At 35.0% G+C, this 13,655-nt stretch overlaps 1 protein-coding gene across 2 annotated transcripts in view; it reads right to left on the bottom strand.

Annotated features, from left to right (window-relative positions):
- Positions 1-13,655, bottom strand: part of ABCB5 (ATP binding cassette subfamily B member 5) — a 186,681-nt gene that overhangs the window by 59,661 nt on the left and 113,365 nt on the right. Inside the window, exons 19-21 of one of the 2 annotated variants that reach the window (XM_038557071.1) lie at positions 11,770-11,913; positions 10,752-10,856; positions 10,501-10,578 (exon numbers count right to left, since the gene is read on the bottom strand). In XM_038557071.1, the coding sequence (XP_038412999.1) occupies positions 10,501-10,578; positions 10,752-10,856; positions 11,770-11,913 (327 nt within the window). Of the gene's footprint in view, positions 1-10,500; positions 10,579-10,751; positions 10,857-11,769; positions 11,914-13,655 lie in introns of those variants that run through there. The other variant, XR_005369524.1, reaches the window with a different exon arrangement.

Raw genomic sequence — 13,655 nt, 5'->3', positions numbered from 1 at the left:
TTAGTGTCCATAGTTTTATTGGAGTATAATCATGCCCTTTCTTTACCTATTGTTGTGAGTGGCTGTCTTAGAATTATGGAGTTGAGTATTTGCTAGAGTAACCATACTGTCCTCACTGTGCAGTATCCTAACTTTGTACTGCTGCTCAGTGTGCTACAAATCTGTGATGCAGTTATAATTTGACAGCATGTTTTGTGCCACATGAACTGCTGTACTATGACATTTTTTACTTTTAAAAATTCATTGTATGTCCATCATCTAAAAATAAGAAAGGAAGAGATAAGTAGACTTTGAATGTCCTGCTTTTAAGGCATAGTGGACTGTGGATTACTTTTTTAATCAGATGCCACAGTGTTGTGTTTATTATGACACTATATAGTACTAAAAATATACAAAATAGGTCAACATTTCCAGACTAACACTCATAATATTCTTAATTTGTTCAGAAACTTAGAAAATTTAAAATGGAATTTCTCATTTTAGATAGAATTTTGTTTTCTTTTTTTAAAGATTTTATTTTCTTTATTTTAGAGAGAGAGTGAGAGACAGAGAGCATGAGAGAGTGGAGAATCAGAGGGAGAAGCAGACTCCCCGCTTAGTGGGGGAGCTTGACACAGGATTCCAAAATCATGATCTGAGCTGAAGGCCAGACAACTGATTGAGTCACCCACCCACCTCTTGGTAGAATTCTTGATAAACTAAAGTGAAAATGAAGCTGAAACCAAAGTAAGTTTCTGAGTGGCTCATTCATTAGCTATAGCAAAGAAAATCATTTATGGGTAGTGAATTAACTTAAATTATGTTAATTGCAGCAGTGGAAGAAATGTGTTCAGTGAGCATAAACCTATATCAGACGATTTAGTCCTTTGGTGAGACAGTTCCTCAAAAAGTTGACAACACTGCAGCAACACCAATAGTCGATCAGAAACCAGGGAAGTTTTTCTTTTTAAATAAGTTTTTCCTGGCTCTTGATGGTCTGACATATGTTACTGATACTTGCTTAGTTGTTGGTTTTTGAGGAGTCAATGTGAGTTGAAGTGATTAAAAAATGTGCTGTTCTAAAAGTGTCTGTGTGGAGCACCTATAGGTGATAATATTTTCAAGAAGTTATAATGAAAATGATTGACTAATATAGTTTGAATCACACGTAACATCAAACTTTTATACACTTTTCATGTCAAGAGTTAAATCAGGAAATGAGGTCCTAGCTCTGGCTAGAATCCAATCAATTTATCTAGCTCTTGGAGTTAAATGAAATTTTATGATTTCTTGGGGCAATATAATTATAGTTCTGATGAGAAGAATTCTTGGAACTAACACTGTATCTGTCAGTGGTACATCAAGCATACATCGGTGGCATGAATAACACACTTTCTTGTGGAGGAAAATGAGGGTAACACTTTAGGGTGATGAAAGGGGGTTGCTAAAATATACAGAAATAGGGTGCCTGCGTGGCTCAGTTGGCTGAGCATCTGCCTTTGACTCAGGTCCTGATCCCCAGGGTCCTGGGACTGAGCCTCACATCAGGTTCCCTGCTCCATGGGGAGCCTGTTTCTTCCTCTCTCTCTGTTCCTTGTCCCTTGCTCATGCTCTCTCTAATAAATAAAATCTTTTAAAAAGTACAGAAAATAATACCTTGTAGTTTTGTGGAATCAAGTTTCCCAAAGAATCTCAAATGGATTTGTACCTTTAATAACACTATATATTACACAAAAAATAGTCTGTTGACAGATGTATGGCAATAAGCCATTACTTTAGGCTGAAATAGTATCAGTTAAATTGGTTGTTTTCAATTAGGTATTTTAGGAATCATGTTGTTCTATGACTTTATTTCACTAACATATTTTTCTCATGACTTTCAAAGTAGCAGAGTTTCTAAAAATGGTTAAAGTATTTTTTGGTGTATATTTTTTGGCCATTAGTACAGGTTTCAAAGTAATATTTACTATTTTGAAGGAAGCTATTTTATGAACATTTACCCTAAATCATTTGATAAAATTTAACTGAAATTACATGATGAAGAAACTGAGATGGAATATGTCTTAAGTTGGTAAGATAGGAAATATGACCTTGACTTATTATTTCCTAATTCATCTCTAGTCTAGTGTATTTTGTGAAAAAATAAATAGCAAATTGAACTGGTAAATAATTCTTCCTTCAGTAGAAAGAGTATTCATTCAAGTTATATAGGAATCTGCCTTTATATTGCAAAGCAAAGGTTGATGCGAATTACATGCTAGTAGACATAGTCTCACTCTTGGAAAACTTCTTTGCTTGTCCTACTTTTTAAATTTGACAGCTTTAAAATCTCCCATCAGTATTTCAACCATTTAATCTTTAGCTATTAGTTTTCATTCAATGAAAATGATCTGACTTGCTCAGAAATTATTATGAGACCAACATTTACAAATTGCAACAAGAAATTTTCCAGTGATCAAATGTTATTAGTCAGATGCCTGTTAATAATCAGGCTTTCAAATGTTTCATTAATTTTTCTCAACCAGAGACAACACTATTTGTCAAAAACAACTAATGAATGTAAGGAGAGTAATGTTGATCTTTCAGTTCTAATTCATTCTTTTGGCTGAAGTAAATACTTGTTAATAAAAAGAGATGTCATACATGTATAATATAGTTGCTAGTAGGGATGCATATTTCACTGGAATTTTAAAAACTTTGGATGATAGGTAGGAAGAGAAAATATCAGCAAGGTAAAGAAAAAAAATAGCAAATTTTGTGGAGTGGAGATTCAACTGGAATTATAGGGATATTTCTCCCTAAAGGAATGAACCCTGTCATTCCTAAACAGAAATTGTCATTCAGATCATTCTATTGTGCTACGGAAGATTAATGCTATGCTTATTACTTGACTATTAAGGAAATTTATCCATCATTTTACCCCACTTATGCCAATAAAATTGATCTCAGCCCTATTTTATTTTATTTTATTTTTAAAAATATTTTATTTATTTATTCATGAGAGACACAGAGAGAGGCAGAGACACAGGGCAGAGGGAGAAGCAGGCTCCATGCAGGGAGCCCGATGTGGGACTCGATCCCGGGTCTCCAGGATCACGCCCTGGGCTGAAGGCAGCGCTAAACCGCTGAGCCACCCAGGCTGCCCTCAGCCCTATTTTAAAATATAAATTATGTCTAATAAATTTAGAGCCTTGCTTTCAAATAATGAAAAGGAGTTTCAGGAAGAAATGAAGATGATGCCACTTTTCCTCTTGAGCTTTTTCTACAACATAAAATTAGTTTTGCAAGCCATTATGGATGTTTGCGAATATTCACAACTGTAACCAACTTGTTCTATTCTCTGGTAAGAAAAAATCTTTTTCTTTCTTTCTTTCTTTCTTTCTTCTTTCTTTCTTTCTTTCTTTCTTTCTTTCTTTCTTTCTTTCTTTCTTTCTTTCTTTCTTCTTTCTTTCTTTCTTTCTTTTCTTCTTTCTTTCTTTCTTTCTTTCTTCTTTCTTTCTTCTTTCTTCTTTCCTTTTTTCTTTCTTTCTCTTTCTTTTCTATATTTTTTATTGGAGTTCGATTTGCCAACATATAGTATAACACCCAGTGCTCATCCTGTCAAGTCCCCCCTCAGTGCCCATACCCAGTCACCCCATCACCCCATCCCCCTGCCTACCTCCCCTTCCATTACCCCTTGCTCGTTTCCCAGAGTTAGGAGTCTCTCATGTTCTGTCACCCTCTCTGAAAAATCTATCTTTAGAAGGAAAAAACTACACTTTCTTCTTTTATTAAAACTTCTAAATTGTGTGTATGTTTTCACGTGGCTACCTTTTCTTGTCTTACTATTTAATTCTGAACTCTTTTCTCTAACTCATTCTTTGTATCTTCTTTAGTCCTCTGGCTATCCTATTACATATGGTAAATCTTTTTTTTTCCTTTTTTAATTATTATTTATATGATTATATAGTTGACATAGAATGTTACATTAGTTCCAGGTGTACAATGTAGTGATTCAATAACTTTTTTGTTGCTGTTGTTAAAAATATACAGAACTGAAAGGCTTCCTTATATCTTTCATTAAGAGCTCTCAGTTAGCCCTGAAACTTAACTGGTCTTTTTAAGGATGTGGATCATCTTAGTATAGCTTATAAATATGCACAGATACATTTGTGTGCATACATACACACTACATATATACACCATTTTAAGAATAAAAGAAGCCCTCCATCCCCACCAAAAAAGCGATATACATACTCCTTGGATCTGTGTGCTATATCTATGGCTAATATTGATGTCAAGGCTCCTGTGCTGTTTTCCTTATCATCAAACCAGGAAATATCCTAGAGAAAAAGGAGAATTAACATTGGTTATAAAAAAAACCACACACACACAAAAAAAAAAACAAAAAAAAAAAAACCAAAAAAAAAAAAAACACAACCAAACCAAACCAAAATAAAAAACTTCATGGTTATTAAAAAGATTCTTTTCTGATTTGTGAGTCGGGTGTAATAAGTCAGAAGACATTTATCTGTCCCCCCACTCTCAGTATTTAATTCTTTATAAATACTATGAATCAAATGACCTTTGTTTCTTCACACAGATTTATATTTAGATACAAAATGAAGAATGTATTATTGGAACCATCACCAATACTACAAGACTGTACAATAATCAACATAAAAATGGTCATTTTGAATGACAAAGTAAGTTGTAATTATATTCCATAAGTAATTTGTGAAGAGCAGACTATTTCAAATGTTTTTTTTTACGATTTTCTTTATTTATTCATGAGAGGCACACACACACAGAGACAGACAGACAGACAGACAGAGACACAGGCAGAGGGAGAAGCAGACTCCATGCAGGGAGCCCGACATGGGACTCGATCCAGGGTCTCCAGGATCACGCCCTGGGCTGAAGGTGGCGCTAAACCGCTGAGCCACCAGGGCTGCCCAACTATTTCAAATGTTAATGCACAAAACAATTTAGAAATATTTCCAAGGAAGAACAAATATTGTTAAAATGCCTACATTATCCAAAGCAACTTACACATTTAATACAATCCCTATCAAAATACCACCAGCATTTTTCACAGAGCTAGAACAAACAATCCCAAAATTTGTAAGGAATCACCCAAAGACCCCAAAGCAGCCTTAAAAAATAAAAGCAAAGCTGGAGGCATTACAATTCTAGACTACAAACTGTGTTAGAAGACAGAATGGTACTGGCATCAAGATGGTATGGTACTGGCACAAAGAACAGACACACAGATCACTGGAACAGAACAGAAAAATCCAGAAATGGACCCACAAGTCTATGGTCAACTAATTTTAGACAAAGCAGGAAAGAGTATTCAATGGAAAAAGTCTCTTCAACAAATGGTGTTGGGAAAACTGGACAGAGATATACAGAAGAATGAAATTGGACTACTTTCTTACACCATACACAAAAACAAATACAAAATGGATGAAAGGCCTAAATGTGAGACTGGAAACCATCAAAATCTTAGAGAGGAACACAGGCAATAACCTCTTTGACATTACCTGTAGCAATTTCATACTAGATAGACATGTCTCTGGAGACAAGGAAAACAAAAGCAAAAATGAATTATTGGAACTTCATCAAGATACAAAGCTGCTGCATAGTGAAGGAAATAATCAACAAAACTAAAAGACAACCTATGGAACTGGATAAGTTATCTGTAAATGACATATCTGATAAAGACTTAGTATCCAAAATCTATAAAAAATTTATCAAACTCAACACCCCAAAATAAATATTCCTTTTAAGAAATGGGCAGAAGTCATGAACAGACATTTTTTCCAAAGAAGACATATAGATCCCTAACAGACACATGAAAAGATGCTCAACATCACTCATTAACAGGGAAATACAAATCAAAGTCATGATGAGATACCACCTTATACCTGTCAGAATGGCTAAAATCAACAACATAGGAGACAGCAGATGTTGGTAAGGATGTGGAGAAAGGGGAAACCTCTTACACAGGTGGTGAGAAGGCAGCCACTGTGGAAAATAATATGGAGATTCCTAAAAAAGTTAAAAGTGGAACTGCCCTATTACCCAGCAATCACACTACTCAGTATTTACCCAAAGGATACCAAAATGCTGATTTGAAGGGGCACATCCACCCTGATGTTTATAGCAACATTATCAACAATAGCCAAATTACAGAAAAAACCCAAATGTCCACTGACAGACAGATGAATGGATAAAGAAGAGGTGATACACACACACACACACACACACACACACACACACAGAGACATATTGTGTAATAGAATATTACTCAGTCATCAAAAAGAATGAAATCTTGCCATTTACAACAGGATAGAACTACAGTGTATTATGCAAAGCAAAATAAGTCAGTCAGAGAAAGATAAACACTGTATGATTTTACTCTTATGTAGAATTTAAGAAACAAAACATATACACATAGGGGGAAGGAAAAAAGAAAGGAAAGCAAATTATAAGAGACTCTTAAGTAGAGAGAACACACTGAGGGTTGATGGAGGGATGTGGGTGGAGGATGGGCTAAATGGGTGATGGGTATTCGGGAGGGTACTGATGATGAGCACTGGATGTTGTAGGTGAATCACTAAATACTACATCTACAACCAATTTTACCATATATGTTAACTAGCTAGAATTTAAATAAAACTTGAAATTAAAAAAAAAATATTTCCAAACCTTTCTGTCTTAAGCTGATTAATGATAAAAGTCTATCTCCTTCTCTTTAGGATACACATAGGCAAGATTTTCCCTGACACTTCATATTACTCCCTAGATTGTATAAGCACTGGGCCTTGTGAGAGGCTAACAAGGCAAAAAGGCCAATGTAAAACCCCCGTGGCCAGGAAGCATGCAATCTGAAGGAGATAGGTCAAAAATACAAGCAATAAAAGCATAATATTATAGCCAATTTCATTTTCAACAGCAAATAGAGATAATACTTCTCAGCACTTCTCAGCCTGAGGAATTCTGATTTTCTTTTATTAGCTATTGAATGTTTCCTCCCACTCACTCAAACCACTTATATCTCTTGTGGATTAAAATCATATGGAGCCTGGCTCTGAAAAATGACTTATTCTTAGTAAGTGAAGAGCAAAAGAATTGTTGGTTTATAACTCAGCCAGGACTCTGACACCCAGGTTACATGTTTCTGCCAACAAAGTAAACAGAAGCATAACAGAAAGAGAGCTGTGCATTAATCACACAGTTATGTGAGAAGAAAGTTCCTATGGAGGAATATGGCAAGAGCAAGGGTGGGTACTACCCCAGAATGACAGCACTATTCTGCAAGCCCTTGTTGGGAAGGTGTTCCAAATAGTTGAGGATACAAGATACCCAAAGGGCATCCTACAGAGTCTGCACTACCAATCATCACTTTGAAAACAACCCCGCTCAAGAGCCTAACACGTTGTGAACACGCATCAACATCGATAATAACTATAGCATTCTTGAACTGGAAGACATTACCTGTTTTTTAATTGTATACTCAAAAAAATCAAGACAAACTTTACATTTTCTAATTATTTCTATATTTCAACATGGCAAGGAATACACAAAGAAATTTTAGTTACAATGTAAAGTAAATATCTGGGAAGGATAATTTATTGTGGAATATTACATTCTTGATTCTAGAGTAACTTGTATAACACACTCTCGGTCACTATCTGATGTCTAATCTGCAAGATGTCCAAAATTACTTTCCAACAAGTCAGCAATGTGTACTCTAGGTCCTGCATTCCAATATAGGTAATATATACTAAAACACTTAGAATTTCTGGAACATAGCTGTTGTTGAGTAAAAGTTAACTTGCTTTTTCTTCTCCTGATGGTCAAATGATTGTAAGTAAAGACAATCGAGTTTTTGATACTAGTAAATCCATTTTTCCTGTCAATAACTATACTACAAGTAAAAAATTTTACAATAACACCATGATGTATAAATTTTTGGTATGCATTTTCTCAATTAATCATCATAACTGTATGAGGTAGATAGTATGACTATCCATGTTTTAAAAATGAAGAAGCCAAGGTACTGAGCGATTGAATAACTTGCCCAAGACCACATAGCTGGCAAGTGCAAGTGAGGCCAGTATTTGAACCTAGGCAGCCAGATGCTAGAGTTTTTAGTCAACTATCAGGTTTTACCTCCCATTTAACTGAAATATTACAGGTGACGCACAGTTACCTGTTTCTCCTGATTCAGGACTTTTTACCTCAAATCTTTACCTCAAAGTAGCTTTTTGAGATCCCTTAGTGATCACCATTAATTTTATCATCTCATGATTTAAAGATCCCTAAAGAAGCCCTAGCCAATCTAATTTAAAGAGAAATAGGCAAAAATATGTATCTTTTCAGAAATCCAACAGACCTACAGGTCAATATTTATCATTAAGAAATATAAATTTAGCTTTGAGCAATGAATTATTTACAACCATTGAAGTCAGCAACACTTAGAACATTCTTTTTAACTGGAAGGATGTCAAGTAATCAAATAAAATAACAGATTTTATATCTACAAAAGACCACACCTGATTCTGTATATACCTCTACCTCAAATGAGGTTTCAAAATAGTTATAAAAAACAGTGCAAGTCTCAGCATGCATTCTAAGCCTTAAAAAGTTTTAGGACAAAAAACAGGTAATAAGAGTTAGGCAAAACTGCACATTAGGAATGTCCCTTACTATAGACAAAACTGAAATTGGGAAGGTATTTATAAAGAAAAGGCCAAATATACGACTCTTCTTTTCCTCCAATTTTAAAAAACAAAGATAAGGAGCAAAAAGAATGGTACAGCATGAAGAGAGAAAATAAACAATGAGCTGAAAGGGGCTGGGTTGAATTTATGAGTGAATTTAATAACATCTGCTGAATAGACCAGAGTTTCTCTGTGTGTGTCTTTGAATGTGCATGTTTCTTGAAGGATCAGAGTTTTTGGTTTATAAATTGGGCATTCTTATGGGCAGAGGCTATTTTATCCAAGAATGTTACTGTCCAGCTATACACATGGCTAATGGTAGGCAGAGTATTAATGTCTAGTATCAACCTTCAGGATATTGGATTAACAATAACCACTGGGTTAAACTGGCTCCTGGACCTGAGACTTCACCAAAAGCATGCCATTAATGTCTAGCTACACAGTTCAAAGCAATGTTTGAAAAAGTTATATACATCCTTTTGTTCAAAACATTCAGGCATTCAGGGAACATTGTAAAAAATTCCTGGAAACTTAAAATACATTTTCTTGAATGTGGAAAAACATAAATTCATACAGAAACACAAAAATGGGCAAAAATTGTCAATAAGTGAAAAATATAGTATTAGTGATTAAAATCCCACCTAAAAAAATAAAATCCCACCTAATTTCATCAAAGATGAGGGAAGGATATAAAGTATTCATAAATAAAAAGCAAAATTAAAGTACAAGTTCAACTTGAGCAGTTGTGCAGGCATTACATGATTTTATGATCCCTCAAGGAGATTTTTGTTTTTCTGGATTAAGGAGAGTCTTCAATTATCTCTGACAGATCTTTGAGCAGTGAGTGTCAGGCACCAGCTGCTTCAAAGCATCAAGTTGCTATGGGAAACCTTGCTCTGGCTTTACTGACTTTTGTAGCTTATAGTTCCCCAAGAGTACAAAAACCTAGGAATTTTGTTACATGGCAGTCTTCTGAGCACTACTGCTAACTGTCACAAGATGTAAAAACTGGTTTTGACGATTCAGCTGGAGTGGCAGTAATTCTACTTCTGACAAGAAATGACCTCAGCAGGAAGCTATTTGCTCCTGCCCAGGGAGCTCTGGAGACAGAAAGTATGATGAAGGGCTCCAAATGATTACTGGCTTTCAAGGAACCCAATATATACCTCAGCCTCCTGAAAGAATTTTAGAAATGCCAGTCTGAGACATTCCTGCCATTTGCCCCCAACCTTCACTTCTCAAGATTACTACTGGATCTACCTAGTTTTAGTTCTTTCCTAGGTGTGACTGACCATCTGTGTATGTGAGGTCAACCTGCCAGGGAGCCTGCTACCTGAATTCTTTTCTGATGAAGGACAGAGACTCTGGCTGCTTTCAAAAGTGCAGAGTGAAAAAACTTAAGCTATGCACATGGATGAGACTAGAGGAATTAACTCCTCCTTCTCAAATATGTTCCCTGAGATATTATAACTCTTCTCAGTTTTTATATGGTCTTTCAATCTGATCCAGAACAGTACATTATACATTAAAAAACTGTCAAGATAAACACAAGGAAAAAGGAATAGACTCTAAATCCTATTTTCTATAAGTTGTATTTTCAAACATAACAATTTTGGACTTGCTTCTATTAGAAAAGTATACTGTAAGAATTCTGATGTTAGATGCTGCTTAGAAACAAAAAGGATGCTTTTAAGGGATCAAAGGAAAGATTATGTCAAGAAATTGACAAAACTACAACTACTTGAAAACTACAAGTTGGAATATTTAAAAATACATTTTAAATAAAATAAGAAAAAAAATCAACACTGACCTGATATAACATGGCTTTAAATGCCAAATGTCTTAATCTCATGGTTAAAATTTCCCCTGCTCTGCCATAAAATAACCCCTGGAAAACAAAAAGAAAATCTATATTTATTCTTAATTCTCTTTTATATTTCTTTGTAACATTTAGTCACTACATTTACTTATTTATATTTTATTATATTATTATTTTTAACTCAGAGAGAATGACACAAAAAATAATCATGTTCAAACTTGCTTAATTCATTAAAAACTTACCTGAAAGAAATAACTGACAAAGGAAATAACACTCAAAATGACAAATATCATGGAATACATTTCAGCATCATGCTTTAATGTGGTTTTATCATCATTTTCAAACATCTGAAAAGAAATAGATTTTTTATCAGGTGATTGGAAGAAAACATAGAAAGAGGAAGAAAAAACTAAAATGTCTATCCATCAGGAATTTTTGAACAGATTTCAACATAATAAGATTATATGTACATTTCTGGAGAAAAGAAGTATATCATTATTCTATCCACTACATTCATTACATATGATAAAAAATGATTTGCTGTCAACTTTCTCTCTTAAACTATGTAAATATGAGATCAGACGAGTCTTCTGTTATTATTATCATAGTATATTTTCAAAGAAACTTCCAGTTTGTTTGAATTACTATTTCTAATAATTGCTAATAACTTAGGTTTCTTACTATTCTTCTATTTAAGGTACTACCTTGCAATCTGAGACCTTAAAATATGTCCCTAGGCATTGTTCCTAAAATTAGTAATTATACATATATTGGCATCTATACTGACAAAGCATAGCTGTGCAAATCTGAGACTGAAGACAACGTGACTGGGTTCTTGAATTCATCAACCTCCTGAGTTCCTTGGCACAATCCCAAGCTCTTGTTATTTCCTCTCCTTGAGCTGGTGGTAATAAAAAATGGCCATTGTTTGGACTAGTTGAGAGAAGAGTAGTTGTATTTGTCTATTTTATTGCTTCAGTGCTTTGGAATGCTGATACAGCACTGGAGTCAAAATTAGAAAACAAAGTAATTTCTTTACTGATTGCCCAGTCAACAAGGCCCAGCCAAGACTTCACAATAGAGGCTGGTTTATCCCCTGAGAGAACATTAGTTAACCTTCCTATTACGGATCCAACACTATGGGTGATCCACCGCAAGTCCCAATTTCCCCAGAGCTGGGTCAGAGTACAACAGGTCTGTTCTCTCAGGCTTTATTTTGCATAAAATGCTTAAAAATATTAGCAAGTTAGCTTTACTTACAGTTATGATTTTAGCAAAGATGATGGCAAATACTGGATGAACAGCTCCATTTAGAACAGCAGCCAGTGTCCCCAGAAACACAGAAAGCCATTCAGACTTGATTAATTTAAAAATTTTAAACAGAGAAACTTCAGGAAGACCTGGCTATGAATAAAATGCTTTAGTTAAAACTTCAGTTTGAGAGCATAATGGAACCTACAGAAGTTAGTTAATCTTAAACAGATTTATAATGTAAAATATCATAAATAATAGGTGGCAGAGTTAAAATTAGAATATTTCTCAGAAAATGCTCCACATCACTTGCCATCAGAGAAATACAAATCAAAACCACAATGAGATACCACCTCACACCAGTGAGAATGGGGAAAATTAACAAGACAGGAAACCACAAATGTTGGAGAGGATATGGAGAAGGGGGAACCCTCTTGTACTGTTGGTGGGAATGTGAACTGGTGTAGCCACTCTGGAAAACTGTGTGGAGGTTCCTCAAAGAGTTAAAAATAGATCTGCCCTACGACCCAGCAATTGCACTGCTGGGGATTTACCCCAAAGATACAGATGCAATGAAACGCCGGAACACCTGCACCCCAATGTTTATAGCAGCAATGTCCACAATAGCCAAACTGTGGAAGGAGCCTCGGTGTCCATCAAAAGAAGAATGGATAAAGAAGCTGTGGTCTATGTATACAATGGAATATTATTCAGTCATTGGAAATGACAAATACCCACCATTTACTTCAAGGTGGATAGAACTGGAGGGTGTTACGCTGAGTGAAGTAAGTCAATCGAAGAAGGACAAACATTATATGGTTTCATTCATTCGGGGAATATAAAAAATAGTGAAAGGGATTATGGGGGAAAGGAGAGAAAATGAGTGGGAAATATAAGAGAGGGTGACAAAATATGAGAGACTCCTAACTCTGGGAAACAAACAAGGGGTAATGGAAGGGGAGGTGGGTGGGGGGATGGGGTGACTGGGTGATGGGCACTGAGGGGGCACTGGATGGGATGAGGACTGGGTGTTATACTATGTTGCCAAATAGAACTCCAATTAAAAAATATACAAAAAAAAGAATATTTCTCAGAAAAATTTTGCCACCCATATTACTTGATGTCCTCAATATGTAGAAGAATCTTACCCCAAACTATTTGTGCAATTTATCCTTTTGGTATTTCACTGTTACTGTCATTTAAAAAGTACAGATTAACTTACAAATTCTGACAGCTAAGATTCACAGAAGAAATGACAGACATATTTCTTTATTTCTGTTAAACTAGATGGAATATTATACCCTAGGATAAGACAAAAGGAACTAAGCATAGATAGGAAGTAAAAATTTTACTAGAATTTCAGGCTTGAAAATTTTCCAGTTTCATGACTTATTTACAGAAACATTTTTTTCTTGTTTTGGGGTTCCCATTTACAAGGAAAATGCTGCAGTATCTGAGCATATTACTTAAACTCCCCAAGCTTCAGTTTCTTCATCTTTCTGAGAGTGATGATATCAGTTCCTATCTTCTAGGATTATTTTTAGAATTGAGTTTAATTCAGTATTATTATAGAAGAAGGATTATATTATGTAAAATCTCAGGTCTTATGCAGAGAGAACACTGCAAGTAACCCTTCTGGTAGTATATCTGTCAGCCCTTTATGGGATGTGTGGAGGGTTAATGAGGAGGGAGCGGTCATGATCATTAGATTTCTCCTTGCTCTTGTCCAGCATGTGTAGTAGATTTATTTCAGAAATCTAAAAAATCTTGTAAATAACTTTGTTATGAGTGATTATTTTGAATGCGAAAGCAGATATTAAAACTTCCTCTTGGCCTTCACTCTTGAAATCATGGCATTTATGAACCTAATAAGAGAATTCTTCAGGAACAACTAT

This window comes from Canis lupus, chromosome 14 (assembly GCF_011100685.1).
Source record: "Canis lupus familiaris isolate Mischka breed German Shepherd chromosome 14, alternate assembly UU_Cfam_GSD_1.0, whole genome shotgun sequence".
Lineage (NCBI taxonomy): Eukaryota > Metazoa > Chordata > Mammalia > Carnivora > Canidae > Canis > Canis lupus.
The sequence above is the reverse complement of the archived record's forward strand: the minus strand, read 5'-3'. Positions and strand labels throughout refer to the sequence as shown.